The sequence below is a fragment of the Cervus canadensis genome, chromosome 1 (genome assembly GCF_019320065.1).
Source record: "Cervus canadensis isolate Bull #8, Minnesota chromosome 1, ASM1932006v1, whole genome shotgun sequence".
NCBI classification, from domain to species: domain Eukaryota; kingdom Metazoa; phylum Chordata; class Mammalia; order Artiodactyla; family Cervidae; genus Cervus; species Cervus canadensis.
The window spans coordinates 100204569-100229650 of record NC_057386.1 but is presented as its reverse complement, the minus strand read 5'-3'; the positions used below and the strand labels follow the sequence as shown (position 1 = coordinate 100229650).

The 25082-nt window shown below is 38.4% G+C and overlaps 1 protein-coding gene across 1 annotated transcript in view; it reads right to left on the bottom strand.

Moving 5' to 3' along the window:
- ASIC5 (acid sensing ion channel subunit family member 5) overlaps nt 1-23487 on the bottom strand; it is a 39358-nt gene extending 15871 nt beyond the window's left edge. Inside the window, exons 1-8 of the mRNA XM_043434662.1 lie at nt 23448-23487; nt 20080-20386; nt 11194-11431; nt 10442-10567; nt 8019-8168; nt 6231-6378; nt 3636-3692; nt 1434-1602 (exon numbers count right to left, since the gene is read on the bottom strand). Coding sequence (XP_043290597.1) covers nt 1434-1602; nt 3636-3692; nt 6231-6378; nt 8019-8168; nt 10442-10567; nt 11194-11431; nt 20080-20386; nt 23448-23487 — 1235 coding nt within the window. The remainder of the gene's footprint in view (nt 1-1433; nt 1603-3635; nt 3693-6230; nt 6379-8018; nt 8169-10441; nt 10568-11193; nt 11432-20079; nt 20387-23447) is intronic.
- Between the last annotated feature and the right edge of the window lie 1595 nt (nt 23488-25082).

Here is a 25082-nt window from a genome sequence, read left to right as displayed (position 1 = left end):
CCCAGGGGATTTTTTCTAGCCAGAAAATCACATGAAGTGCTCTTCTCAGGCACAGCTAAGTATAATAGGAACAATATTACAAATACATCAGTTTTCCATGTTAAAATGAAATAGAGGCATCTATACTAGAGACAGGAGTGCTGACAAAGATATAGCTGCAAATTTTCTAGCTTTCTATCTTTTTATCCAAGTATTTAAAGTGATAATCTATCAACCCCACCTTAATGAAAAGACTTTTTCTTCCTGATTTGAAAGATCATTTCATTGTCTAGGAATTTATACTAGGAGAATGCTTTTTTATTTGTTTCATTAAAATACATACCAGCTTAAAACCTGAAATATGCTTTCAAAGTCAGATACTTGGCTGTGCAAAAGTAAATCTGCTTTTAATTAGTTAATATATTTTATTATAATAGACTTAAATACAAACACCAAACATACTGTGTTGATATGTCAGGTCCTCAGCTTAAAAATATAAATAAAATACAAAGATAAATGTTATGATGTTGCCTGATTTTTAAAATATTTTTTATGAAGTTTGATTTGTTATTTCTGATAGGAGAGTGATATGGCAGATGGAGACCTAATATAATCTTTAATTCATCAAAATTGTAGTGATGTGTCTCTGTGGAAAATATATAGAGACCAGAGTTATAGGTTTGGGGCATAAATTCTCTGCGTGCCACTAATGACCTTCACAGGACAGTTCACTTGAAATGCAGTAACTTCACTCCCCTCATCTGTAAAATGAGGGTAATTTGTATTCCCTTTAATTAATACAGTTGTTAGTAGACCCAAACTTTATAATATATGTGGTGGTGCTTAGTCGCTCGGCTCTTTATGACCCCATGGACTGTAACCTGCCAGGCTCCTCTGTCTATGGGGATTCTCCAAGCAAGAATACTGGAGTGTGTAGCCATTCCCTTCTCCAGGGAATCTTCCCAGCCCAGGGATCAAACTCAGGTCTCCTGCATTGCAGGTGGATTCTTTACCATCTGAACTACCAGGGAAGCCCAAGAATACTGGAGTGGGTAGCCTATCCCTTCTCCAGGGGAACTTCCCGACCCAGGAATTGAACTGGGGTCTCCTGCATTGCAGGCGGATTCTTTACCAGTGAGTTGCCAGGGAAGCACTTATAATGTATAGGTAATGGATTTTCACGTTTTCAGTCATGTTAGCATTCTTCCCCAGTTGGGCCAAAAGTGTAAGATTATAAGCAAATTATTCAGTCCTCATTTCACTTTTCACTCAATTAAGTTAAGGGATTGAAAGACAAGCTCTTTTCTACCTTTAAAATTCTAGGCTTTCATTGATGATTCACTGCTGTCAGCCCTTGCTTCCTGTGACCGATCAGAATTTCATTCCTGGAGTCTTTGAAAGTAAAGAAAATATGTATGTTAATTAGAAATAATGTACAAGGCTGAAACAAATACCTGATATATTGCTGGCTTTGATTCAACTTCTTGGAAAGATATTTCAAAGCTTTTTGGCTCGGAAAAGTAGAATAAGAAATGGACGCAGGGTATTCTGTTTCTTCACAAGGTACAGGGCAGCTGGAATTGTGTGTTCCCACCGTACACAATCCCTTAACTTCAATGTGGTCTGAGATGAAAATTAGGACAAGATATTTGGAGAAAAAAATTATTTCACAGTGGAGACAACAGAGCTTTTAAAACTCTTATCATTTCACTTTCAATGTGCAAGAGTACTGGGGTGGGTTGCCATTTCCTTCTCAAGGGGATCTTTCTGACCCAGGGAATGAACCCACATCTCCTGCTTGAAGGCGGATTCTTTACAGTCAGAGCCTTTAGGGAAACCCCTATGTTTAAAACAGTGGTTAACAAGTTCAATCACTGCTTCCTTAACAAGTGGTGTTTATATTCTGTTTACATTTTAGTACAAATACAGCAAAGAAGACAATGGAAATCTTAGGGGTTAATCTTGAATTCATGGTGTCACTGGATTCATATCTTTGTTAGAAGTAAGAATTTTTTACCAGAAAGTCTCTGGGCTTATTTTCATAAGATATTAGACATTTGGATAAAAGATGGGAAGTTTTTGTGACCTTACGTCACCTCGAGAGGAACTTAGAAACATCATCTTGAAAGTGAGTGACACAGGTTTAAACCAAATGTATTCTCGGGCCTGTCTCAATAAAGATGGTGCGCAATGTGCCGTGGGGTGCTGAGGTCCTCTGGTCTGGAGATGCAGTGACTTTCAGCCTGTCCTCTGGCTTCTCAGCAACACACCACCCATGTGAGTGAGTCTTGGGAAGGGAGTGGTGTTTGCCCACAGGCACTTTTGGACCAGTCAGTGCCTGGACACATCTCACTGCTCTTTGCTTTCAGCAAATGTTCCACTTCTTGTTTTCTTTGTGGTTTTGTTACTGAAACTCTTTCCTGTGAACCCTTTTTTCACCAAGACCTTGAATAAGGACCAACTTTGGGCCTGTTTTCTAGATTCTCCTGTTGATACTCCTCTGGGCATGACTTTTGTAGGCATTCCCTGGTTCTGAAAGATGACTGGCAATAACCTCCACGTTTTCCTTACACACACATGCACACACACACATATACATGCATAGATACATACATGCACATACACACACCCATGCACTCTTCTGATCCCATTTTCCCATAAAACTCCCCCAAGAAGTAACTGCATGCATGATGTTTCCCCAAACTTCACATTCATCCTTTTTCAGGGATAGAAAATGACAAGAAATTTGACAATTTAACTTTAACTCCTCACTTAGTAATGTGACTTCTGCATATTCAGCTTGTAAATCTGTTTAAAAATATCAGATCTTTTCTACCCATGCCCATTCCACGAAATATTTTATAGCCATTAAAAGGAGTCTCTGAAATCTAGTCCTGTTGTCCTAGAGATATTTCTGCAACGGGTTAGATAAGCAAGTTTCATAGAAAGGTATATAGTATGATTCCATTTTAATAAAATAACCAATGACTTAAAATCATAAATAGAAAGCTATATTTGTGGAAAGAATTATTGTAGAACATACTGGAGTGTTAACATTGTTTGAGAGTTAAGGTAAGAGATAAATAAGTGAAAAACACTGTTTAAGAGGAAGTTGTCCCCAGTATATGTGTCATGTATGTTGTGATTTCACTTATGTAAAAACTATCCATACACATTTATATATAAGTTACATATAATGAAATGAATGAGGAAAAGAATGGTCACCTAAATTGTGACAGTAATTTTCAAAGTGATGCTATTTCTATTGATTTTCAAGTGATTCTTTCCTATTCTGTAATGTTTGAACTAATCACAACAAGTGTGTTTCATGTATGTAATAAGAAAAACCAACAAAGCTACTTTCATTATAAAAATGTTTACAGTTTAAAAAAATTAGAAGTAAAAACTACAACTCTCTTATTGTCACTTTGATAGTGCATATCTTTGATTCAGATGTATCGTGAAATAAGAAAGGCTTTTCGTTGTGTTTTACTGTGTAAGCTATCGTTATTAAATTTAAGAACATTGAAAAACTACCTCTTATAGTCTCTCTTGTTTCATTTCTGAACTGTCTATAGTATGATTTAAAGTCTTGTGTGATTCTGAGCAACTTTCATATAAGTCTTGAAAATAGAGAAATAAATTAAGCCACTTACCGAGTATAGGAGACACACAGTTGTAAAACTTTTGTAGGTCACACTCTATCCCGTTTCCTTAAAAATAAAAAGGGTAAATATAGAGACTTTCCATTTTATGAAATGAGTGAAATAATGACAAAAACACTCTCCATCTATCCTTTTGCAAAAACTAGTATGAAAACACAATACCCAATGAAAATGCACACTGGGAGGAAGAAAATAATGTTTTTGTATCCTTCCATGTTTCGTTCCATTTGTCCATATCATTTAAAATCTTAAGACCCTGATGCTGGAAAAGACTGAAGGCAGGAGGAGAAGGGGATGACAGAGGATGAGATGGTTGGATGGCATCACTGACTCGATGGACATGAGTTTGAGCAAGTTCCAGGAGTTGGCGACGGGCAGGGAAGCCTGGCGTGCTGCAGTCTATGGGGTCACAAAGAATTGGATGTGACTGAGCAACTGAACTGAACTGAAAGTAAGAATAATAATTTTCAACTGTTCATATCTTTGGAATTTGAACTCACTTTTACATTTGTCATCTCATTTTTTTCTATGGTAATTTTAAGATGTGCCAACCACCATTTTACAGATGGAGAAACCAAGTTTCAGAAAGTGGCTTGCCTAAGCAGTTAGGGAGCTTAGATTGATCTCTTCATCTTCTATCCAATTCCTTATATCCATTGATTTAAATATACATAAACCCATGCACCTGGTGGGGCTGCCTATCTAGCGGTAGGATGGGGCAGGGAAGTAGCACTCTCTGTGGAGCACCTGCTGTGAACCTTGGGACAAAATCAATCTCGTTCAGAGCTGGGTTTCATCCCAGGCTGATTCTAAAACTTCAGTCTTTGCACCTTAATGTAGCACTTGCCTCTTGCTATAATCCATGTATCTCTGGGGTGAGCTCAATGTTTATTCAATGGTCCTGAAAACAAGAGAGAGTGTCACTTACAGTTTGTGGAGAAGTTCAGCTGACAAGGGGGAAGCGTGCTTTGTGAAGAAGTGAAAATGAAAAACCTTGAACACTGAGTCTGCAAGAAGTGTCTTTTACCACACTGTGGCTTACTTCTTGAATGATATTTCTTAATCCCAAGAACAATGTGCTTCCCAGGTGGCTCAGTGGTAAAGAGTCTGCCTGCGATGCAGGAGACGCGGGTTCAGTCCCCAGGTGGGGAAGATCCCCTGGAGGAAGGCACAGCAACCCATTCCAGTATTCTTGCCTGGACAATCTCATGGACTGAGGAGCCTGGCAGGCTACAGTCCATAGGGTCGCAAAGAGTCAGACATGACTCAAGCGACTGAGCATACACACATCAAGAACGATGAAATTTTGGAAATGACCCACTTCTGAAAGGCTGGTTTTTAGAACTGCCTCTACAATTTGCTAGAGGGAGTTCTTCAGCTAGTTCATTTAATGTGTATAAATCTCAGTTTCCTCATCTGTAAGCAGACTTACAGGGATAACTAAGGATCAAATCAAATAAGATATATTTCTATAAGCACCCCAAAGTTTGTGCAAATGTCTTGCTTTGTGTTTCACATTTCATTTTGCCTAGTGTCTGGTTCTTATTAGTTATTTCATTTTTTTTTTTATTTTGTCAGAAATGATACATTTTAAAACTGTAACATTATTTTTCGTATATCAGTTTAGACCCTTTCCTGTAACTTCGGAATTTTCTGTAATTAGAAATGAGAATCAGAGCCAGAGTTAGCAGCTTTACAGAATGCCAGTTTTGCAGGAGCCACAGACCAAAAATAAAAATTCTAGAAAGAAGGAAGTGATGATGCTCAAAATTTCTGAGGAGCAGTTTGCCAAGTTGCAACCTTTGTTATAGGGGCAACATCAGCATATCCATGTGTGAGTGTGTGTGTGGTGTGCATGAGTGTCTATGTGTGTGTGCGCATGTGATGTGTGATGGACCATCATGTGTGGAACTGGTAAACTTGTAGGACCAGACTGGTTTCATCCCTTAAATCACTCTACACTTCTTCATAAATACACTGGAGAATGGGGTGAAGGAAATCTGAATAGAAATATCCAGCTGTTACATGGAGTGAGTTCTGCGTCAAGCAGTTTTGAGACCACCTGCATGCTCACTCCAGCCCTGTTATAACGTGTCAGGCCACGCGGGTTGGATACACGTGATGCTCCTTTCTTTCCAGGAGCTGCAGAAGTTAAGTGCAAGGCCAGCTGCATCCACCCTGCTCCAATGCCCTGTCCAGGGCTTGGCTCAGACATCTGTGGTTCTGAAAGCATTTCAGACCGGATGCAAAGGGAGACTACAGAGTCTTTCTAACAACAACAAAAAGGTCTCAATAAAGAAATATTAAGCATTGGTAAGAAGATCTACTGTTTCTTTCAAACTGAGAAAATCTTGATGAGCAGCTTAAGAGCACCCAGTTGAAAATGTTGAAATCAGATTTGGGGACCGGCTCACACAACACAAGGCTCTTTTCTTTTCCAGACATCTCTGCTAGGAGGTTTATTTGTCAGGTGGATGGTTTTCCAGCATAGAATTTCTTAAGAATGTGAAACAGCTTTCTGATACATTTATTTCCATGTTTCAGATTAAGTAAAGAGTTACAGAATGGGACACAGCCTCTATTTACCAGGAAGAAGGAAAGGCAGACATCCGCACTGCTTCTTGATGTGCCAAGCTTTGCATTCCTGCAAGCAGCCGGAGGTGCTGTAGGTCCTGAAGTTCTGCAGTTTCATGTGGGGATTACATTCTCCCCACGGGTATTCCTGATGGACTGTCTTAAGACAAAATAAACACCTGGGTCAGAAGATCTGTCTGACTCAATATATCTGTTTCCTTTTCTCTCAAGCCTTTGATATTCTTTAGCTGACTACATTTGTCTACTATGCCTACTCTATTAACCTGAAAACCCCCGAAGTTAAATCTACTCTTTGGCCTTTAATATCCATCTCAAATGCTCTGTGTCGTTCAATTTTTCAGTCCTGTCTGACTCTGCTACCCCATGGACTGCAGCAGAACAAGCTTCCCTGTCCTTCACCATCTCCTGGAGTGTGCTCAAACTTGTGTCAACTGAGTCAGTGATGCCTGTACCTGTAGTGAATCAATAAAATCAGACAAGGTGCTCTAAAACTGAACTCCTACAAGGAAAAAAATATCATTTATTGACATATTGTAGCATATTCATCAACCCAGTCACAAAACAGCAACCAAAATTACACACACAAAAAGATCCTTTAAATCAGAATCAAAACATGAGAACAGACTTGTGGTTGCCAAGGTTGTGGGGAAAATGGGCTGAGAGCTTGGGATTAGCAGATGCAAACTAGTATATATAGGATGGATAAACAACAAGGTCCCACTGTGCAATGCAGAGAACTATATTCAATATCCCATGATATATCATAATGGAAAAGAATGCAAAAAATAATGTATATAGATATATATGTATAACTGAATCACTTTACAGCAGAAATTAACACAACATTGTAAATCAACTAAACCTCAATTAAGAAAAGATCCTTTACTGAGGACCTATTATGTGCCAGGCAATATGGTAATGTTTTCTTTATATTATTTCACTTAAACCTCAGAGTAACTGTGATTTGGCCACCTGATGCGAAGAGCCGACTCATTGGAAAAGACCCTGATGCTGGAAAAGATTGAGGCCAGGAGAAGATGGTTGGATGGTATCAGAGGTTGCGATGGTTGGATGGCACCACCAACTCAATGGACATGAGTTTGAGCAAGCTCCGAGAGATGGTGAAGGACAGCCTGGAATGCTGCAATGCATGGGGTCACAAAGAGTCAGACACGACTGAGGGACTGAACAACAGAATAACTGAAAGGAAGTATTAGCCCCTGGTCCTCAGGAGGTGGAAATTCAGAAAGTTAATCCAGAAAATTACAGAGCAAGGGGCTGCCAAGTGGAAACCTGTCAGACACTGGGATTCTAAGACTGCTCTGCCCACTGACTTTATCCTTCCTAGAAAGTCCTGTTGAGAAAAAGCACAGTTCAGCCACATGGACTTCCTTCTTAATGTCCATTTTCAACTCAAATAAAATTCAAAGTTGACTTGGGTTTGCTGGGCTTCTCAGCACTCACTCACACTGTATCTGTGAATTTGCTGTTTTTGAGCCTCCCAGTAATGGAAAAGTATCTGAACTGAAACTGTTGAATTTCTGGTGATGTTTGAAATGCAGGAGAGAAAAGAGTGTCTAGTGAAATGTGTTATTATGTATTTATGGGATCATTACCCCACTGAGGGACACAGCCTCTGTTTACCAGGAAGAAGGAAAGGCAGACATCCGCCCTGCTTCTTGATGTGCCAAGTTTTGCATTCCTCCAAGCAGCTGGAGGTCAGAGTTCCCTCAGATTCTGAATTTTGTGATTATATGTGTGTCTTTATTTGATATTTACCTTCACCTGGCGGATGGTCACCCGTGTATGCATTCCCACTGGTGAGGACAAGCCCAGACCATCAAACTGCGGCACCTTCATGGGCGAATGGATAACAAAGGTGATCCCAGCGTCGACAAAGCCAAGGGTTGGGTCATCTGTAAATTCCTCCTGAAATAAACAAGTATTTATTCCCAGATTATGAATTGATGTCAATTATGCACAAGATGAGTTTGTGCAGAATTTTGTGCAGAGTTTAAGACTGATTTTTATCATCTCATGATAGCATTTGAATAACTTAAAAATCAAATACTTCATATCAATATGAGATCTCTTTTTACATAAAAGCTGTGAAAATTAAACTCCTAAAGACCTACTTTTCACGGTTAAACTACACATCAAGGCCTGGACCATTTTCTCCGGGTCACCTCTTGCCTGAGGCAATTTGAGTAGAAATATGGATCGTACCCTGACTGTCAGCCACCTGATTCCCCTGGCCCTCTCCTCATCTGCCTCTTTAGTTTCTTTCTCCTTGGCTATTCTCTTTACTTATTTGTCTCAGAAAATCCTTTGGCCCTCTGCTTCTCTTTGCAATTAAAATATTCGGCCTGACTTAAAATTCAAATTTATTTTCTCCTAAAAGTGAAGATTTGCACTACTCCTTTAGCACTAGTGCTTTTCTTTTGTAACTCTTGTGTCAGATAAAGAATTTTTTACAAGAAAACAAATATATATATATATATATATATATATATATAATTGTTCATTACATAAAAGCATACATTTCAGGAGCTCAAGTTTTGCTTTACTGGTTGAGTTTCTTGGTTGACTTTCATACATTATCACAAAACCAAATTTCTGATTTATCGTTTCTCTTTTTTTTCCTGAGAAGCCAGTAGTTCTTCATGATCAGGATCAGAAAGGGCCTTTGGAGGCATGCTGCGTTTATTCCTGCGACTCTGAGGCAGGAAGAGCACACTCCCAGGGAGGGGTCAGAGTGAGCCTGTTTCCCCAACCCGCAGCAGTGAGCACAGCTGGAAGGAACTCCAGCAGTGCAGACATGAACACCAGACGCAGTTCCACTTCCAAAAGGCAGGACCCGAAGCAGCCAGTTTGTCAGAGAGGCACATGAAATTTAAGATCAAACTTCTGGTGACTTTATTAGTTATAATTTCAGGCTATAAGGAGAAGGGGTGGCCTTGATGAGGTACTAGGATGGTTTTTCTTGTGAATGGGTTAACTGCACATGTAACAACAATAAACAAACGGTCTTGCGTTTGATGCTCAGGACCCTATTTCTCCTAGCCCCTCTGTAACTCTCTAAGGAACACTTAACTGTTAGTCTGGAGAAATATCTCAGCTCTATTTACTTATTGAACTTTGCACTGAATTTGCAGATTTTAACTGCACTCTAAAAACACTGGGGGAAATTCTAGCTTGTAAAAGCTATTATATAATATTTGAAGTGAACATATGGCTTATATTTAAATAACTTGAAACTATCAATGAACTAGATATACAAGCCTGGCTGTGTGTATCTCAATGTGCAGTGCTGTGGACTCTTGAATGGAATACAGGGGAAACCATGAAGCGTGGCTTAGGAGAAGTTCCTGAAAAGTAACCAATCGCCTTGTTCACTTGGATTGGGAAGTAGTTTGGTGAAATTCGGGGATGCTACTTTTATTTCTCATCTCTGCCATTAATTGTGTGATTCTGAATACTTCATTCAATAGCATTTCAAAATGCTATTCTTCATTTACAAAATCATAACAACAGAGTAGAATACCTCTGTGTAACACTACAAATGATTGTGCAAGACAGAGGGTGAGGATTAGCCTTGGGTGAGAGTTACACTAGGTAGTCTTGAAGGAACACCTCTGAATTTCTTAGGAGCCTGGACAGCTGCCACCTAGGTCTAAACACTTAGAATCTACTTACGTCAATTACAGATTTACAAAACTGGCTTAGGCAAAGCCCACTGATACAATATTTCTGCATAACAATATTTTTCATCACCTTTTCAGACTATAGATTTCTATGGTTTGTCAAATATTTCTGTATGGCTTCTTTCTAAAACATATTGCCTATTTTCATGAAAATCTAAACATTATCTGAACATTAAAAGTTCATAGGTCTTCTTAAATTACTATATACATTGAGATTTAGAAATCTTTAGTTTCCTTGTTTTGTGACATGAATATTTCCAGCATCATAAAAATGACAGTAAGTAATATAGCTAAAAATGTCCAGGTTATTCCTCTAAACTGTGCCTTTTCAATATCCAAGTCCGTAGTTTCATCATGGGAGTCTTGACTAAATTAGTTAAAAAACAAACAAACAAACAGACAAATATGTGGGAACGATTCAACAGGGCACAGCGTCCTGAAACTCCTGTGCATTCTTGTTTGCCTTGAACCCTGGTGAAGTTTGAAGAAATTCAATACCTGTTTGACATTGAAGAGCAAGTGTAAGCCTCTTCCAGAAACACTCACTTTTTCCTTCGCTTGGATAGTTTCACCATGATTAAAGGTAAAACAGTTTCCATATTCAGTGAAGACATGTGCAAAATCCTCCAATATGAAAATAAACCAAAGAAAACACAATCAGGTGAGTATTTTGATCCTTTCAAAGTTTAAATGCCTATAACTTTCTTTGCTTAATCATAGTGCTGAGTGAGAAGGCAAAAACAGCAGGGAGAATAGAAATCTGGCGATTTTAGTCTGTATTCCAAAAGCAGTTTTCATTTTTTTTGGTAAAATGCACTTGCCAATTTGTATCTGATGATCTAGTTGAGACATTTTCATATGCAGTTGACCCTTGAACAACAGGGATTTGAACTGCATAGACTCATTGTTTTAAAATAAATACCCACCACAGTACAGCTCAACCTGTGGTTGCTGGAATCCTTAGCTGGGACTTGGAACCACAGATAGGGGTTTTCCCTTTAAGGACAATCCTGAAAGAAATATCACCAAAGGTTTCTGTCTTCTATCTTTCCTTATCTAACTGTATGAAAAAGGAGGCATGTCCCATGTGTATTCACACCTCTTGATACCATAAGGCTGAGCTAAGGACATGTGATCTTGGAGCAAATTTAAACTGATTCCTCATGGGAGTAAACTTTACCTCAATGCAAAATGATACAAAGAAGTAGCTTGTTATATTGATGAAATTTGAAGAAATATTGCAACATTACCTCTGGGCCACATGGCTTTCCAAAAAATTCACATTCTAACAATGTGCTGCTGTTGAGATAAAAACCATTTTCCTTGACAAACTCTGTAATGCTGAAGTTTCGCTCACTTGCGAGGAAATCAATAGCCTCTTTAGAGCTGGTGGAATTGGTACTGATTTCCTGAAGATGAAGGACTTTGGATACAATATTCCATAAGAAAAAAATAACACTAAATGTGGCTGCAGCTTCTGCTTGGAACCTATTTGCGGAAATAAAGGCACTATTTAGAATAATAAACACTTGTTGTTATCTCGAAGATGGGATCTGAACTCTATCATCCTCTCCTCCTATCTCCTATATTTTCCCTCATTTGTAATACATTCAAGCAAAATTGGATTACTAAGAGGTCTTTGTCACCTGCTGCACTCTACTTTGAATTTCTACATACAGTTTCATTTACCTAGAATACCTTCCAGACCTTGCTCTGGATACATCCAAATGGATCTTCACAACCCAACTCTGAGAGAGAGGTGTTAGGAATTGTTAACACTATAGGACCCAGATTTCCAGGGTTCACATCCAAGCCCTGCTGTGCTTTATGCTGAATCCGTGTGGCTGCCTCAACTGCGTTGCTAAACCCCTCCCTCTTGTCTGGATCTGGTTACAACCTGCAGTTCATTGCAGAGTGGAGTTGTGGTTGTTCTGTACGTTGTGTATATGCATCTGTGACCCCAGCTTGTCTGCACTGGGCAGTTCCCCCAGCCCTGTCCAGTCTGCTCAGACAGCTTCTGCTCCTGGGTCAAGCAAGGGTGCAACCTGAAAAAGATGCCAAGTCCCCCTGCAGGTCACCAGCGCCACCAGGATCGGAGCTGAAACATGCATTCCCTGCTCATATTTGTTTCCTTCGTTTCAAATCTATCTTCGTTTCTAATCATGGATCCTGCTGACTTCAGATCCAGCACCAGAAACAGAGGCAACAGCCCTACAGAGACTGCTTACCCAGCTCCTGTGATTCAATGGGCTGAATCCCTATGATCAATCCCTTGTTCTCTGTCATTCAGTGGTTCTGCTTCTTGGATGGAGCCCTGATTGTCACAGCCAATTAAGGCTATGACAGTGCAATTCTTCATCTCACTGTCACACAGTTTCCTGAATTATGAAATTGGTATTTGTTAATACACCAATGATGAAGGTTAATATATTGATATATTTTAATACCACTTACATCAAACAATCATTTTGGTGATTAAACTGTTTTTCCTAACATATTTGGAAGAGTGTAAGGTAAATATTTATTAAATAAATGCCTCATTATTGCAAAGCAACTTGCTGGCAATCAAAGCAGAAGTAATGTGTTTGCCTTTTTCTTGATAAGTGCCTCATAATTCTTTTATTTTGCTGAGCAATTTCTGTTTTGCATTCTGTATGGTTCTTTATTTTCATACTTTAACTTCTTTCAAAATGTGATTTTTATATTTTGGATATTATATTATTATACAATTTGAAATGGAACAAACTTCCTCTCCTCAAATCAGATGCCAGGCAGCATAGAATATTACATACCCAGCTGGTAAAGAATCTGCCGGCAATGTGGGAGACCTGGGTTCGATCCCTGGGTTGGGAAGATCCCCTGGTGCAGGGAACAGCTACCCACTCCAGTATTCTGGCCTGGAGAATTCCATGAACTGTATAATCCATGGGGTCGCAGAGAGCGACTTTCATTTCATTCTTGGTGATCATACAGGACTATGCGGTGCATGGTTTGTGTGTGAATTTGCTACTGGACTTCCTCTATGTCACAAATTCTGTATTTTATTTTCATTTTCCTTTTGTATTATCTGTAATGTAACTTTTTATTCTCATGACAGTCACATTAAACCCTTTTTCAGTCAAGGTGGGACATACACAAAACCAAAAACAGGGAAAAAAAAACAAACCAACACCATATCCTTTTAGAGATGCAAAACAGCTTTTTTGGACCAGTGATTAATAGAATACCTTATGTAACTAGCTCTAAGCCTTGCAAGACCTCTTTTAAAACCACTGACCCAGGTCCCAGAACCCTGTAAATATTCTCTTTGACCTCCTTTTTCTTCAGAGACACTATTAAACCTCCACCCTCGTGGTATTTTATCTAATTGGAATATATTTAACAACTTTGATTTTCTTGGGCAAAAGTGTTTTTAGTGATCTTTTGGGGAGTTAAAAACTTACACTAGTAACAGATTTTGTGAAGAAGAAGTGTTTGCTCTAAACTGAGGGATGAACTTTTAGTTGACTTCAGGTTTCTAACTCTTTGACCAACAGGGGACCAAGGGTCTGCTCCAAAGCCCTGCGACCTTGGAATCCTACACAGATTGAACCCACACCATCTCATACCAATGTTCACTGGATTCTTTTCATGATGATTATGCAGAGAAATGAAGAAATTATTACAGGTGTAGGAGGTCTGAGCACAATACATTAAAAGGTTAAAGAGGAGAGTATTTTAGAATATTATTTTAGAACTTTTGTTTTTATACTATTAATAGTTAGACCATGGGGTAATTTAGGTGGATGGATTAAACTTTGTGAATAAAGTCCAACAGTATTTGGAACAAAGGAAGTGATAAATTTTGTGAGACATTTTTGTTTAGCATAAAATCTAACTGTTTTGCTCCAAGTTTACTTTCAACTTTAATTCAAGCTCCAAAACTCTTCCAAATATGATTTTTCAGAAACCTTGTTTAGTGATAGCTTGTCTTACTCTTTCATTTCCTATACTGATAAGTCTAGTAAAACAAAATAATAAAAATGCATCGATATATTTAAACAGCTTAATAACTGATAACCAATTACTAAGCCCGTCTTTCTTAGGTGTGTTAGTACCTCTAAGTACATTTTCCCTAATTATATGACCCAAATGAGTAAGCTTCATTTCAAGTCCATGTTGATGCCTCACTCAGTCCTTTGCTGAGCTCCATCAAAATAGATCCAAGTGTATGTGTGTTGGAATCAATTTCCAGATCCTCTGCCTTAACTCAGCATTTAAAAAGAAACACCCACAAGGATTCTTCTCCAATTTATGAAAGAGTTTTTACCTGTCAATCATTACAAATCTTAGCATATAATGCACCTGGTGTATAGCAATCTCAAGGCCCCTAGCAAAGGCAAACACTAATGGAAGACTCATCTAAGTATTAATCAAAACTCCTTAAACTTTGTCTTTTCCTGTTACGCACATCTTTCTGGCTAGGGTGAAGCTTGGCATTAAACATAGGGTATTTGAGCCCCTACTGGACCCTCTGAATTGAGAAAAGTTGAAGTAATACGATAAAATTTGTCATTTCATTTTTATTTTTCTGAGTTGTTAAAAAATAGGGTTTTAAAATTTTTATTGAAGTACAGTTGCTTTATAACATTTTGTTAATTTCTACTGTACACAAAAGCAAATTACCTGTATGTGTATATACATACTGCTTCTTTTTTGGTTTTCCTGCACATTATTTTAAATGAAACTGGGTTGTTGTGTGCAAATTCCAGATTATTGCAATATTAAAACATGTGAGTGAAGTGAAGTGAACACACTCAGTCGTGTCTGACTCTTTGCAACCCCATGAACTGTAGCCTACCAGGCTCCTCCATCCATGGGATTTTCCAGGCATGAGTACTGGAGTGGGTTGCCATTTCCTTCTCCAATTAAAAAATGTACACAGGTTAAAATTTACATGATTTTTATCAATGAAGTAATTAAATTTTTTTTCCATTTATTTTTATTAGTTGGAGGCTAATTACAATATTGTAGTGGTTTTCGTCATACATTGACATGAATCAGCCATGGATTTACATGTATTCCCCATCCCGATCCCCCCTCCCATTATAAAATAATAAATATTTATTCCTAATAGTCAATCCTTATCATATTTTATCTCATAATATTTATTTTTGATCTCCTAAAACTAAGACATAAAGTTATTTAAAGCTATAGTTTATATTTTAGCTGCCAGTTTAAAAAATGCAACTGAAATACATAGTTTTTTAAACTTCCTTTATATGGAACATGAAGGAAAATGTTTGAAGACTACTGGCTGTGAGAACAGGGGAGTGGACAACCTAAGTTCTTTTCATGATCCATCAGTCATTTGCTAAACAATGTTCGTGAGATGCTGGTGAACTGACATTCAAAGTATCTATTTGTAAAATCAGACTTTGAGAGTTGAAGATGTCTCTAACCACCACAGTATTAATGATGTATTAGATGTTACCTAAGAAAGAGTAATTTCCTTATAATTAATAATTTTCCTCTTCTACAATTTTAGTTTCTACACTATTGAATCTCATTTCTCATCTGGATATTAACTATATCTAACTTCAGGGTACACTATCAGTTTTTTCTTAATGCCACCATCCGACACCAGAGTTTAAATCATTGATTTGAGATTTGAATTATGCAAAATAAACTTTTATACAAATCAAAATTCAATGAAAACATGAAAGTACTTATAGGGTATTAAATATTTTCCTTGAGATCATTCTTCTATTTTAATCCATGCATTTCTATGTCAGCACTGCTTGAGTTGCAAATGTAAGTTTAGGTACGCTGTGTGTTTTCTCATTCATCTCAGAGTGTTGTCTAATACCATGTGACTTTTTTCTTTCTCTGGTTATTTAGTGTGTGCTGTTTAATATCTATATATTTGTTAATATCCCAAATTTCTTCCTATTATTGACTGCTTATTTCACTCTGTTGTAGTTGATAAACATACTCTGAATGATTGCAAATATTCTAACTGTATTGAAGCTTGCTTTATGGTCTTGCTACAACTTGCCCTAGAAAGTGTTCCATGTGCTCATGTGAAGAGTGTGTAATCTGCTGTTACGTAGAGTGATCTATAGGTATTATGGGCCTAAGTATTATACACTTGCATTTTAAAACAAGCAAGAGAAGAAAGAAAAATAAACACACATTTATAATGTCTTTTAAAATTGCAGAAGTATATTTACAGGTGCTTTTAGTTTTTCATATGGATTTGAAAACTCTCTGAGTTCACTTGTTTTAAGTCTGAAGAACTTTTTAGTGTTTCTTGTATGATGGGTCTGCTAGAATGAATTCTCTCTGAATGTTTTTATTTTATCTTCATTTTAAAGAACATTTTTGTGCAAATTTGGTGAGTTTTGACACATTATATTAAAAAAATATTTTTCTACTTTATTTTCTCTCCTCTTCTGGTACTCCCATTTTACATATATTTTTATGTTTTTTAGTATCTCCCATTTCTCCGAGGCTCTTTTCATTTTCCTTCATTAGTTTTTCTCTCTGTTTCTCAGATCACATACTTTGTTAATTTATCTTCAAACTCACTGATTCTTTCCTCAGCCACTTCAAACCTACTGCTGAGTCCCTTTAGTGGATGTAGTGAGTTTTTCACTTCAACTATTACACTTTTCAAAATCAGTATGCCCCTTTGGTTCTTTGTATAATTTCTGTCCTTATTGATATTGTTTGCTTGATGAGACATTTTATCTTCCCTTATGTTTTTAACCACAGTTTCTTCAGTTCTTTATAATAGCTGCTCTGATGTCTGATATCTAAGTTGGGAAACTTCTGTTGACTGTGATTTAAGATTCCTCCATCTTTTTATGACTTGATAGCTCATTTTTTTTTTTACCATTAAATAATATTTCACTGAGTTGTAAGAGTTCCTTCTATATTTTGGTGATTAGCTTGTAAATGGTTGATTTTTTTTATTTATTTATTTATTTTTTGGGTTTTGTCAAACATTGATATGAATCAGCCATGGATTTACACGTATTCCCCATCCTGATCCCCCCCTCCCACCTCCCTCTCCACCCGATTCCTCTGGGTCTTCCCAGTGCACCAGGCCGGAGCACTTGTCTCATGCATCCCACCTGGGCTGGTGATCTGTTTCACCATAGATAGTATACATGCTGTTCTTTTGAAACATCCCACCCTCACCTTCTCCCACAGAGTTCAAAAGTCTGTTCTGTATCTCTGTGTCTCTTTTTCTGTTTTGCATATAGGGTTATCGTTACCATCTTTCTAAATTCCATATATATGTGTTAGTATGCTGTAATGTTCTTTATCTTTCTGGCTTACTTCACTCTGTATAAGGGGCTCCAGTTTCATCCATCTCATTAGGACTGATTCAAATGAATTCTTTTTAACGGCTGAGTAATATTCCATGGTGTATATGTACCACAGCTTCCTTATCCATCATCATCTGCTGATGGGCATCTAGGTTGCTTCCATGTCCTGGCTATTATAAACAGTGCTGCGATGAACTTAAAAGCTTTTGCACTACAAAGGAAACTATAAGTAAGGTGAAAAGACAGCCCTCAGATTGGGAGAAAATAATAGCAAATGAAGAAACAGACAAAGGATTAATCTCAAAAATATACAAGCAACTCCTGCAGCTCAATTCCAGAAAAATAAATGACCCAATCAAAAAATGGGCCAAAGAACTAAACAGACATTTCTCCAAAGAAGACATACAGATGGCTAACAAACACATGAAAAGATGCTCAACATCACTCATTATCAGAGAAATGCAAATCAAAACCACAATGAAGTACCATTACACGCCAGTCAGGATGGCTGCTATCAAAAAGTCTACAAGCAATAAATGCTGGAGAGGGTGTGGAGAAAAGGGAACCCTCTTACACTGTTGGTGGGAATGCAAACTATACAGCCGCTATGGAAAACAGTGTGGAGATTTCTTAAAACTGGAAATAGAACTGCCATATGACCCAGCAATCCCACTTCTGGGCATACACACTGAGGAAACCAGATCTGAAAGAGACACGTGCACCCCAATGTTCATCGCGGCACTGTTTATAATAGCCAGGACATGGAAGCAACCTAGATGCCCATCAGCAGATGAATGGATAAGGAAGCTGTGGTACATATACACCATGGAATATTACTCAGCCATTAAAAAGAATACATTTGAACCAGTCCTAATGAGATGGATGAAGCTGGAGCCCCTTATACAGAGTGAAGTAAGCCAGAAAGATAAAGAACATTACAGCATAGATTTTTTGAGTAAAATTTTCTCTGGGGAAAATTTCTGTGAGGGTCCTCACACTGGCATACTCAAAATGATATAGGCAATTTCTTTTTAATAATGACCATCTTCAACCAGCCTTTGCTTTTGTTAGAATATATACCATTTAGACTTCCCTGGTGGTCCAATGGTTTAAAAACTGCCTGCCAATGCAGAAGACGTGAATTCAATTCTTGTTCCAGGAAGATCCCACATGCTGGAGGACAGCTAAGCCCATGCATCACAACTACTGAGGCCACGTTCTGGAGCCCACAAGATGTAACCACTGAGCACATTCACCCTAGAGCCTGTGCTTCACAACAAGAGAAGACACAACAATGAGAAGTCTGTGCACCACAACTAGAGAATAGCCTCCCATTGGCTGCAACTAGGGAAAACCCACACACAGCAATGAAGACCTGGTGCCACCAAAAATAAGTAGATAAATTAAAAAATTTTCAAATAAATAACATTTTAAAAAAAAACACATGCCCTTTAAAATAGTATGGTGTAACTGTATTGAATACCTTTGTGGGGTATTTGATTGATTTTTACTCTTTGGAACCTTGACACATATCTTGAAATAAGTCTAACAATTACACATGCTGTAATAGTTACTATATATGCTATAATATCAACTACATATTGAACCCCTGTGCTTCCCCTGTGGCTCAGATGGTAAGGAATCTGCCTGCAATGTGGGAGACCCAGGTTCAATCCCTGGGTTGGGAAGATCCCCTGGAGAAGGGAATGGCAACCCTCCTTTGTGCCTGGAGAAGTCCATGGACAGAGGAGTCTGGCAGGTTACAGTCCATGGAGTCGCAAAGAGTCAGACACAACTGAGTGACTGACACACACACATTGAACACCTGTCCAAAGAACCACCCCAGGGATGAGACAAAATGGTGTATATGCTACCTGAACTAATGCAACCGAAAATACATTAAATAGATATTATATCATTTTGTACACACAGGAGTTGAAACTTTAAAAGGTGAAGTGATTTGTCCATGGCCAAATAGCTGATTAGTGGTGGATCTGAAGGAAACCACCTCCCCCACCCGCTAGGTGAAAATCCCATGTACAGGATTTCAGGCTTGACCACAGGCAATAACAAGGGTTTTCATGGATGGCCTCATGGGGAAGTTCCCTCCCTACCCCCCACAGGAGACCTGGTACACAGCCAGGGATTTGCGGATCTCTGGAGGGAGGTTTGGACAAGGGTGCAATAGGAACAGAGTGCTAACCCAATTGTGCGCACAGGTCACATGCCCATGGAGCCGGGCACATTCCTATTACAATAAACATCTCATCCTGAACACATGGGAACATTTCACACCTCCAACTTTAGCACAGTGCTTTTCTATATCTTCAAGTTATTCCTTTTCTCCCCCTACAAACAGCCTGGCCACATTTTGACAATCACACTCCCTGAGACCTAGACAGGGACCATCACCTGTCTGTCCTCTGTGCTCGCAGAGTCCTTGCACATACCTTTCATGTAATCTACAGTCACCATATATATTGCATTGTGATTGCTGATGTTTCTCTCTTTTTGGCTGATTGAAACAAACTTTTTAAATGCAAGGATAAAGACTTGTACATCTATGTAGCCGCAGGGTTTGGTGCTTAGCCTAGCATATAATTGTGGAGGAAAAAAAGGAAGGAAAAAAGGAAGAAAAAAGGAAAATAGAGAAGAAATCAATAAGCTTCTTAGCCCCCAACATTTCTGTTTTTAAGACAATTTAAGACCACGAGTGGTTTTGTGTATATTAAATAGCACACAATAAACTATTTCAGTCATCTAAGAAAGTTTATACCTAGCAAAGTTACAGAGATTTATTACTAAAAGTGTAGTTTTTACCTGTTTAAATTGCAGAAGGTCACAGCCGGGAACTCTATCCTCTCCACATACTGTACCTCCATAGATGTCGTGGTGGGCCATCTGAAGTAGTTGACGAGACGGCTATATACCTGCCAGACAAGGAGACTGATGGAGCCCAGGACCACCAGCAGCCAGACCACCTTGCGAATCCTACTCGGATTCCGGACAATGTTGTGGACTCCGTGGAAGGAGGTGGAGACGGCAAAGTCATGGTCAAACTTCCTACGGTCAGTGTGAGGTGGCGAAGTTCTCTTTGAAAGGTAGAGCTTGATCTTTTCCAAGAGTCCTTAAATTCAGCCAAAGACAAAACAAGCAATGAGTTAGGAAAACCTAACACTGTATGTGAAAAACACAACTCACATGACTTTAAACATGCTTCCCTTTTATGTGGACACATAAGGACTCAAAATTCATCTTGAGTTGCACAGATTCTTCAGGAGTCAACACGTGTCTACTACAGAGATCTAATAAGTATGTGAGGCCTCTCATGAGAGAATGCTTCTAGTTAATGCAAACCTACTTTAGCCCATTTCTTACTCTAATAGTGTGTTTCTCTTTAGTCAAATGGGAAAAACATTCTCTGCCTCATGAGTTGGTTGTCTTAAATAAAATAGCAACTGGGGATAGCTTGGCACCTCACCCAGACCATGATAAGTACTCAATTCATGTTAGCAACTTGTGTTTTTCTATTTATTTGGTAGTGATGTGGTAGATGGAAAAGTTTCATGTCTAAAACTCTCATTTAAGAAATGAGTTCTTGGGGCTTCCCTGGTGGCTCAGTGGTAAAGAATCTGCCTGTCAGTGCAGGACACATGGGCACAGTCCTGATCTGAGAAGAGGCTACATGCCGCGGAGCAACTAAGCCCTTCTGTCACAACTACTGAGCCCGCGCTCCGGAGTCTGGGACATGTGACTCCTGAACTCAACATGCTGCGCACGCTAGAGCCCATGCTCCACAACAAGAGAAACTGCTGCAATGAGAAGCCCACGTACTGCAACTAGAGAAAAGGCCAGACAGCAACAAAGACCCAGGGCAGCCAAAAATAAAGAAATAAATCAAGAGAGATGAGTTCTAAGTCTCGCAAATGCTCATGATTAGCTGAATTAACTTTTATATCCTTTGTTTCAATTCAGGAAGTATTCTTTCTGTCAACTAATCAGCATTAATTTACTTCCAAAAGGTTTCATTAAATCATTAGTTAATATTCCCCAGGTCTCTAATCAATTAACTAAGTTTAAGTTATGGGATGTACAATGATACATAAAGACACCAATGAACATTTTTTAAGGGACTCTGTCTCATCTGCAAAGCATTAGGGCACAATTACAAATTATTTTATGATTGTTTTACACATATTGTACACTGATCAGGAAATTATATATTAGTCTGATTAGCTTGATTTTGTACTAAGATTTTATAGTATCTCCATGAACAGTTTTTTAAAATTGTTTGAATTTTGTTGTGAAGTAATTAGCCTCCAACTAATAAAATAAATACAGGTTATGTATACACATATATAATATACATATCCTGTCATGTGGTTCTATATTAACACATACTTATTATATATATATATGGGGGTTCCCAGGTGTCAGTGGCTAAAGAACCTGCTTGTGGTGCAGGAGGCACTGGAGATATGGGTTCAATTCTTGGGTCAGGAAGATCCCCTGGAGGAGGGCACAGCAACACTCTCCAGTATTCTTGCCGGGAGAATCCAATGGACAGAGGAGCCCGGCAGGCTACAGTTCACAGGTCACAAAGAGTTGGACATGACTGACTACTAAGCACAACACATTTTCTTTTTCTTTTCACATTTTCTTTATGTATATATATATTCCTACATGTGGAATCTCGGCTTCCTGACAAGGGATCAAACTCATGCCACCTGCAGTGGAACCACAGAATTTTAACTTCCGGGACTGCCAGGGAAGTCCCTAAATATATGTATTTAGAGTAACTGCACAGCTCCAGAGCAAATCAGAAATATATGAAAAGCTTTTGTTATTATTATTCATTGTCAGGAAGCATTTAACAAGAGGCTTCCTGTGTGCTGTTTTGGATCTGTCAGGAACCCTCTGGCCCTTATTGATTCCTGAATATTCAGGAATTAAGAGGAGAGGCACGCCTTTCCCGGGGCTGAGGAATCCAGGCATTTCTCATTACAGTGATAAGTACCCTCTTCCTTTTTATGAGCCAAATGGTAAAAGGTGATTGTTTGCAACTCTCTCTCTTTGATAGGGATCATCTTACGCTTTGTAAGTCTGGAATTTTAATCTTTGTCTTTGCTGAGAATAACCACCTTGTAAGACAGTATATATGCCCACGCCATGTTGATTAAAACATCTTTGCTCCATCAGAGCTTTGGTCCCCGTGCCTTTCTTTCTTTCTTTCTTTCTATTCCTTCTCTCTCTCTCTCTCTCTTTTTCTTACTCTCCGGGCCACCAGGTTCTGGTCCATTAAAGGACCAACAAGCGCTATCAGCCTCTTTCTCTCTCTTACTTTCTTATCATCGACTCCAGACCACCAGGTTCCGGTCCATTAAAGGACCAACAATTCATGAGCAAAATAAATTTAATAATGCTTGTTTACATACTATTTATCCATTAGCTACAATACATGTGGAGAATTGACTGACAGGACAACTCAGTCTCAGGGAATCTGATGCCCTTCCATCCACAAGGGAAGAGTGATCTAGAAATCGGTAATTGGCCAACTGCAGTGTTTATGGCTGTAAACATTACTCTGAAAAATGTGAGTTTTAAGTAGCTCTGCCAAAGCTCAGCTCATTTATTATAAATCTACTTCTTGACAACTGCTCTGACTCTCCATCATTTGCTAGGGTTTAAAAAGAATTCTTAAAAATATTTTTGGATGGATAGTGAAGCAACAAGGTCATGTATTACTGTGAGGAAGATTAGAATTTGTTTAATTAGAGCACAAAGCAAGAAACTTCTTACTTTCCCACTGAAATGGATACTTTGTAATTATTTCAAGTGGCCCTTGCATTGAATAGTGATCTTGACAGAAGCATTCTAAAGAACATCAAACAAGTTTTGCTGTATTTTAATATAAAAATTGTAGGCACATGATAAACAGAAACAAAACCAAATAAAACTACAAAAACAGATTCTGATGTACAAGGATATTTTAAAGCCACATATATTTGACTCCTGCATACAAAATAACACTTTTCCTAAGTAACAGAAACTGTATTACTTATAGTATATCCAAGTAATATTGGAAATCAAATTTCCCCAATGAAAATATAACCTCCTTTTCCTTTGTTAATTTCTGGCTTTTAGAGATAAAAATTCTACCTGTTCTGAGGATTTTACTCCTTACCCACCTTTCTTAGCCTGGGTGTCTGATTTCTCAAACTGCTCCATCTCCAATTTCAATAAGCAGGAGTCCTTGAGGTCTAACCAATTCCCATCAACCTTACTCATTTTGTGGCCTTTATATAAAATACAGCAGTTGAGGCTATAAAACGTGGGAGCAATTTAAATGTTTGTGTTGCTATGTTTTGCCTAATAAAGTGCATAATCTGCAAACTGAACACAGTGGCAGAACCAGCTATGGGCCTCCATGGACTCATGAGAAGCTGTCAGAGTGAAACCAAAAAACATAATTAAGGAAACCATTTTCTCAGAACTAAAGGGATGATCCCTACAAATATTTGTGGTTTTAGAATCCCCCTGAACAGGCTAAGTGACTCTGAAGACGCACCTGGGAGAAAGTCTCCTTGGTCTTTATTTCCACCTCTCTTTACATCGCTTTGAATCAAAATGCAGTTAGAGTGAAATTTGTGGGGATAAAGATGTCTTTTCTTTGTTGAATTTTCTTTCTAAATAACAGATGAAGGTTTTGAACAGAAATAGTAATCAAATGAAAATGACAAAATAAAACTCCAGAAAAATATCTCCTTGACAGGAAATGGTTGTTGAAAGCATTCAAACTCAATTGAGCACAAAGCTGGTTATATGTTCATAGGAACAATTCTGAGAAATTATAAGAATTTATTATATTAAATAATAAACTGGAGACTATGCATTGTTGTGTTTAAACGGCACCATCTCTTGATAGAACTGAGGAACTGCCTGTATCACTACTTAAAGTCTTTTAGAGTTGCCATGGTAACATTTCATATGATCACCAACCTTTAACATAGTTAGATATGTGCTACATGTATTTTTTTGGAAGTTCAGGACTCTAAGTTGAAACCATTCTTTTTTTTTGAGTTTTTTTAAATTAATTAATTAGTTTATTTTACTTTACAATATTGCATTGGTTTTGCCATACATTGACATGAATCAGCCATGGATTTACATGTGTTCCCCATCCTGAACCCCCCTCCCACCTCCCTCCCCATCCCACCCCTCTGGGTCATCCCAGTGCACCAGCCCAGAGCACCCTATATCATGCATCAAACCTGGACTGGCGATTCGTTTCACATATGATATTTTACATGTTTCAATGACATTCTCCCATATCATCCCACCCTCACCCTCTCCCACAGAGTCCAAAAAACTGTTCAATACATCTGTGTCTCTTTTGCTGTCTCTCATATAGGGTTATCATTACCTTCTTTCTAAATTCCATATATATGCATTAGTATACTGTATTGGTGTTTTTCCTTCTGGAAACTATTCTTATATGGAAGCAAACTAAGAAATTTCAAGAGATGTAAATAAAACTCCTGGGAAGACTTCCCTAACCATGAAATTAAAGATTTCAGGAAGAGGGTCAATCTTAATGTATGAATTTCTCCCTTAGAGGGCTTCCTTTGGGGTTAATGACAGCTTCAGTTACAGTCTGTTAAAATCCAGGTGCTCCTCACTTAACCTGATCACTCTTCCTTCCCCTGCATGTCCTCCTCCTTTTCTTCTTCTGAGCATCTTTCCGCAGGATTCCTGGAGGTTACCTGTTCATATCCTGTCAGTTGCTCACTGTCTGAACTTTTAGGGGCAGACTCACTGGGTGA